The sequence below is a fragment of the Danio rerio genome, chromosome 14 (genome assembly GCF_052040795.2).
Source record: "Danio rerio strain M-AB ecotype USA chromosome 14, GRCz13ab, whole genome shotgun sequence".
Taxonomy (NCBI): Eukaryota; Metazoa; Chordata; class Actinopteri; order Cypriniformes; family Danionidae; genus Danio; species Danio rerio.
In genome coordinates this window covers 26,389,757-26,396,269 of record NC_141034.1, presented here as the reverse complement: position 1 = coordinate 26,396,269, position 6,513 = coordinate 26,389,757, and the positions used below count along the sequence as shown (strand labels likewise).

The following is a 6,513-nucleotide window of genomic DNA, read 5'->3' as shown; positions in this document are numbered from 1 at the left end:
GTTGGTCATCAAGCTGAGGAAAGACTAAAGCTAAAGTGTGTAAAGAAAAGCTAGAAATAACGAAATATTCCAAGTAATGATGACAAAGTTATGAAACCCACTACTTTCAGTGAATTGGAAGACACTGGAGCTGATCAAATGATGTCTGTGAGACCAGTGATATCCTGTGGCTGCAGATGTGCTGGAGTCATTCAAAGCAAGGGACTCTATACTACATATTTTTTGACTGCTGTAACCTCCAGAAATTTCAATTGAAATCTTTCATCATTGCTCAATGTGTAATTCTTCAACTTTAATAACTGTTAAACAGTTTTTTTTGTTTAGATATCTTGGTTATTTCTCAAAACACCTCTGGTATAGACAGCTAAATTTGATTAAGGATAAAAATAATTGGTAGCACTGGTCCATTTGAGTATTAGTAGACTGTCTGCTTAATATATGTTGATACTGCTTCTTCAACAGACATTTAACTGACTGTAATACACTTTGCAAGTACATGTCAATTTACACTAACCCCAACCCAACAGTCTACTTATAATCTAATCAGAATTAGTTGAGATGTAGATGCAATGTAACTTAAATTCAACAAACGAATCATCCAAATAAAGTGTGACCAAATTATGTCTAATTCTGATCTAAATAGTGGGTCGTAATAGTGTTCTATTTGGTAGTAAATTCGAACTCAGCACTTTCTAGCTGTAAAACTGTAAAGAAAGTTCTGCAACATAATGGTGTAAGAGATATAAGCTTCATTAAGCTTTAATAATTTAATTTAGATACATTTTCATTATTGTTGACAATCATTACACAATATATATATTTACACGTCATTATGAAATATCATTATAATTTACAGGATTTTGTACAAAATTGCCTGACAGATGCCTTGATTGTATGATCCAGATCCTTCACGTATTGTTAGTGAACTGAAGTGATAGTTACCATAAATTTTCAGAGTAGCAATGATCGCATTTCTTGCTTGAATTCGACTGGTGCACTTTGAGGCCTTTGAAAAAGATTCAGATCCTTTACCCGATTTTTAAGAAGCAAGATTTTTTTTCTTCAACCAAAGTCTTCAACATTAAGAAATCTAATACACCAAAAAATACGTTTAAATAATGAACCATAACATTAACATCTGATATTATAACTATTGAATCAGAAAGTTTCTTCTTCTTTTTTTTACCATGATGTAATATCAGCTACTAGTTTTCAACTTATATCTATCGATAGTGTTAATGGTTTACAGATATATTGCGTCTTTCCTCTTTGAGGTAAACTCGCCTGGTACATGTTGAGAGATGTCAAATAGCCGTATTCCCCCTAGCGGCTCACCACACAAAGTTTATACAGTGTAGAGATGAGGACTGTTTAGCATTTACACGGCCTAGGTATTGTTGACACAGCCGGAGAGGACAGCGAGTCCAACCACCAGGGTAATGGTCCATGTCAGTTCATCCTTTCCACAGATATGTCCTTCATCATGGCCCATCCTGTTCACAATCCCCCCCAGCATCAGATAAAATCCTCATTTTAATAGGGCTGAGTTTCCTTGTTGGCCCAACATCAAACAAAGAAGAGAAGAAAAAAAACAATAGTAAAAGGACCTGTTGTGAAAATACCCTGTATGGCTTCCTGACAGCGTCTTTGCATTGCATCCTGCAAACTCATTTGAAAGAACAGAAGAACCTTTAAAGTGTCAAAGGAAAATGCATTGTGCTCCAGCTCTCTGCAAGAGATAAAGAAAACAAACCAAAGCATGCTTTTAAAAGATATCTGATATACAGCTTAACTATAGGAAAATAGACTTTCAAGACTGACTCCTCTTGATGCCTTTTGTAAAGCTTTCTTGGATGCAGTTGGCTACGAAGTAAACATATACTAACCGAAAACAAAAAAAAATCTTAAAATATATGCAAAGACAAGCATAAATATTTGATCCACATAGTAATCTACATATGACAAATATAAGTGGTATACTGAAACTCTGGAACAAGCCCTGTACTGCGTGATCTTTTTTTTTTATTATTATTATTTCTCCAGTTCAGCCGCCGACGTGTTTCCTCAACGTTTATGTCCAAAAAAAAAAAAAAATTTGAGTCCGTCCTGATTTTTTTAAAATCTTCCTCAGTCTTTCCACTATATATTTGAAATAAATCAGCAAAAAGTGTAGTTTTCACGTTTTTCTCTTTTATTTTATTTTTTTAAACTCGTCTTTGTTTTCTTTTCTGGTCCATTTCCACTTTCCGCATCCTTTTAATGAACGTAGTAAAGCCAGTAAACTATGTTGAAGAAAGAAAACAAAGTCGGGAAGATCATTCTTGACCACTTGTCAATGGAGTTGACATCGGACAGGTCTGGGATGTTGACCTTGAGCTGGGAAGCCCGTCTCCTGAGCCTGCTTTTCTTCTGGGTAGCGTGGCGCTCCAGGGCGCTATGCCCGTAGTTTTGCCGAGCCATGGCCGCCCGGCGGTACTGCAGGGTGGAGCTATCATAAGCTAGCATGGTGCTGCGTGGGTCACCCAGACCCCTGGAGAGATCGGACGGCCCCATTTCGTTCTTCATCTCAACTGTGGTCAGCCGGATATCATCGGGAGTCATCTGGAGATAAAAGTAACATCATTGGATCAGGTCTTTATATGAATCCTGTAATAAATGGTACGCTACTAAAGTCATGCTAAGGAGCCCCACAGAATAATTGCAAAACCAGCATTTTTCTGAGATCTGTGGATAAAGCATTTTTAAGCCAGGTTCACTTACTAAACGTGATTTTTTTTTTTAACACAGACCGCAGTCTAATGCTGTTTTTTATAAATAAGTTGAAAATGATGTACAACGATGGATATCATGAACTAGATGTTGAAAAGAATTGGACTGTCCCTTTTAAAACTATGATGAATGCGGTACAGCCATAGCTGGCAAAAACACGAGAGTAAATGAATCATCAGTGAAAGCTACATTGCACTCATAATAAGCTGTGGAGTAAAGCTTTTCAGGCAATAATATCCATAATTATTTCCGAATTTCAACCATGGCATGGTTAAAATTCTGTCTGCATAAAAATCAGCCAAATAATGCAAATAAAAGAGGCAAAAACATGAAGGCAAAAGTCTAGATCGACAGTGAGGAATCAGGTTACAGAGATGGAGGTAAGGAAAGGCTGTGGGGTGGGAAGGAAAGCATTTAGCTGCTTTCGTTTTCCACGATTTCCCTGATAAAGCACATTTTTATCATTACTTTTTATAAGAGTTGGTTTCAAATGTTGATTTGAATCATTATTAATTTTTAAACTGCTCGCTGATGATTATTCTGCAAATGCTGCCTTTGAGAAGTAAACTTTGCTAATGTGGCTTGCTAATTGCTAATGCTACTGAAGCAAAGCAATGATCACACTTAATTTTAACAAATCAATGTCACTTTTTCTTTAAGTGTCATTATATTGCACTCATATATTAGCATTATATTGCACTCATATATTTTATTGACTAACAACCACTTGGATTTTGTAGCTATCAACTTGTTTAGGAAAATTTACCCCAAAATCTTCATCACAATAATTTACAGGCATTTATGGCTTGTTCACACCAAGACTGATAACTAAAGATTTAAAATGATAACTATATTTGCATCCATACCAATGTGGTATGCTATAATTATTTTTAGGGTATTATAATGATTTGTCAAATAAACATTTATTACAACGCATTCACACCTGGAACGATAACAGTTATTTTGGTATCCACGCCAACACTCAGTCTATTATTACACTGAAAAACAAATGTTAATTAATAGTTGCATGTACAGTTGAAGTCAGAATTATTTGCCCCCTTATTTTTTTTTTCCCAATTTCTGTTTAACAGAGAGAAGATTTTTTTTTCAACACATTTCTAAACATGATAGTTTTAATAACTCATTTCTAATAACTGATTTATTTTTTCTTTATCATGATGACAGTAAATAATATTTTACTAGATATTTTACAAGACTTCTATACAGCTTAAAGTGACATTTAAATACTTGACTAGGTTAATTAGGTTAACTGGGCAGATTAGGGTAATTAGGCAAGTTATTATACAACAGTGGTTTGTTCTGTAGACTATCTAAAAAGTATAGCTTAAAGGGGCTAATAATTTTGACCTTAAAAGGGCTTTTAAAAATTAAAAACTGTCTTTATTCTAGCCAAAATAAAACAAATAAGACTTTCTCCAGAGGACAAACATTATCAGACATACTGTGAAAGTGTCCTTGCTCTGTTAAACATAATTTGGGAAATATTTAAAAAAGTAAAAAAAAAAATTAAAGGGGGGCTAATAATTCTGACTTAAACTGTATCTTGTGATTCCAAAAATAGTTCCAATTCTGGGATGTTATTGTTAAGCCCTGAGATAAAACCCATGATTGTCATACAATTATAATGCAATTAATTGCTAATCGAGCTACACAAATCCCAAATGATTACATTGTTAAAAACGCACAATGTATTATGCCCTACTCACTATTTAAGTAACCATACTGTAAGTTATATAGTCATAAATTGGGTATATCATAACCTCTTCACACTTAAAAATGCTAACCTTGAGAGAAAACTGCTTTTGTGAACACATAGCTATACAGTCATGGTGTTGACATATAATATTATTAACTTTACAGTACAAGTTATCATACTTGGTGTGAATGTGCTTGAAGACTAATAAGCATACACTGCTATGCACGGCGATCAAACAGAAATGGGCGTCTGGGAAAAGGCTCGGGTGCAAACGGTAACTGAAAAAAGGGCAGGACAACGTAATGGTGGAAATGATGATGGCTACCATCATTACTCTAAAGGAACAAGAAAAAAAGTCATCCAAAGAAACAATAATCAAACAGAAAGAGCTTGGGTGTGTTCACTTCTGGTTGGTTATCGATGCAGAGCCATTGCATTTGTTTTTGTTTGACTTCAGGTCAAATATTCAGTACCTTAAGTCTTTGATCGCCTAGTCCTAATGCTGCATCCTCCGCAAAGATCGGATCCCACATCGAGTCATACCCGTCAATTTCCCTCTGTTTCATTCTGGCATAGAGAGCATCGTCTCTCTGAACTACACTTCCCACCAACCACTGCAAGCATACAAAATCAGCACTGTTACAGAGGTCGGCCGCACTCAGGGAGAGACACAACTCTTTTGAATGAGATTAGAAGGAAAGCCCTAGAGGCTCTGCCAGCCACGAGCTCGGACGCGGCCCGGCCCGGGATGAGTGAGCTAGTCTGTTGTTTACAGCTAACAAAAGTCTGCGCCGATCTCCCGGATATTTCAGCGCATGTTTCTGAGGGGTAAAAGCCCATTAGGTTGTGGTTTGTGAACAAGCTTACGCCAGTGGAAAGAACACAGCTATACATCCGGTGTTTTAACAATCTCCAAAGCCCACTGACCCTGAAAGGACACTGATAGAAGTCACAACACATTACCTCAGAGTACTGACCACCTACTGACCAGAGGCCTTTGTCAACAAACCCTAATGATGCGCGGCGTGTGTGTGTGTGGGTCCAGCGCGGCAGTACCTTGTTGGGGTCGGGCCTGAGTTTCTCATTGTTGGCCGTGGCGGCTTTTTCCGCCGCCTTCTTCTGCCGCTGAGGGCCTCTCCCGAAGAAGATATAATTGACGAAGGCGTACTCCAGCAGCGCCAGGAACACAAAGACAAAGCAGCCCATCAGGTACATGTCTATGGCTTTCACATAGGGAATCTTGGGGAGGGTCTCTCTCAAGTGAGTATTAATGGTGGTCATGGTCAGCACGGTGGTGATACCTGGAGTTCAGAGAAAGTGTTCAAGGATAATTAAGTACAGTACTGTGCAGCTCAAGTCAATTGCAGCTTTATGTAACAAGAGGACTGAGACGTAATTATCCGGCAAGTACTGAGAAGGAGCTGCCAACTAAGCAATTACCGAGGTTATTCATGTGTCATCTTCAAACTTGAAACCATTATGAAAACTTTTGACAACAATAAACTTGAACACAATGTGCTAATGCAAATGCAAATAGAAAAGATGTGCTGCGAGAGCTGCCAGAGACAGCCATTAAGATATACCTAGGAAAAGATGCGTTATTCATATCATACTTGGGGTTATGGATTCAAGGAGAGTACAATTTCTGGTTGCATTCATGTAGCATGTTATATGACAATATTAATAGTTGGGTTCTGGGGGTTATGTGATCTTTGGCAAGCAACTCATCTCGTTTTTGGCACATCAATGGCTGCATTTCCATTAACATTCAAATTGTACAAATTTCAATAGAAAACATGCCTAATGGAAAAACATTGATTTAGCAAAAACACACACAAAAACAACAACAAAAACGTTTTTACCCACACATGGGGTCATTATTCAGACAATTCAAACAAGGAATATTTAGCAAGGCTGTGATGGAAACAAGGTGCCCTGTGAATGTAAATGCTTTGTGCAAATCTGTAATGGAAACCAGACAGTTGAGGCTGTTAGTAGACAATAGGACTTATGATATTGCCTGGTAG

General features: G+C 37.2%; 1 protein-coding gene across 2 annotated transcripts in view; it reads right to left on the bottom strand.

Annotated features, from left to right (window-relative positions):
* Positions 1 to 734: 734 nt before the first annotated feature.
* Positions 735 to 6,513, bottom strand: part of gabrb2a (gamma-aminobutyric acid type A receptor subunit beta2a) — a 101,910-nt gene continuing 96,131 nt past the window's right edge. Inside the window, exons 8-10 of one of the 2 annotated variants that reach the window (NM_001024387.2) lie at positions 5,543 to 5,787; positions 4,960 to 5,100; positions 735 to 2,601 (exon numbers count right to left, since the gene is read on the bottom strand). In NM_001024387.2, the coding sequence (NP_001019558.2) occupies positions 2,257 to 2,601; positions 4,960 to 5,100; positions 5,543 to 5,787 (731 nt within the window). In that variant the 3' untranslated portion in view covers positions 735 to 2,256. The remainder of the gene's footprint in view (positions 2,602 to 4,959; positions 5,101 to 5,542; positions 5,788 to 6,513) is intronic. The other variant, XM_087280212.1, reaches the window with a different exon arrangement.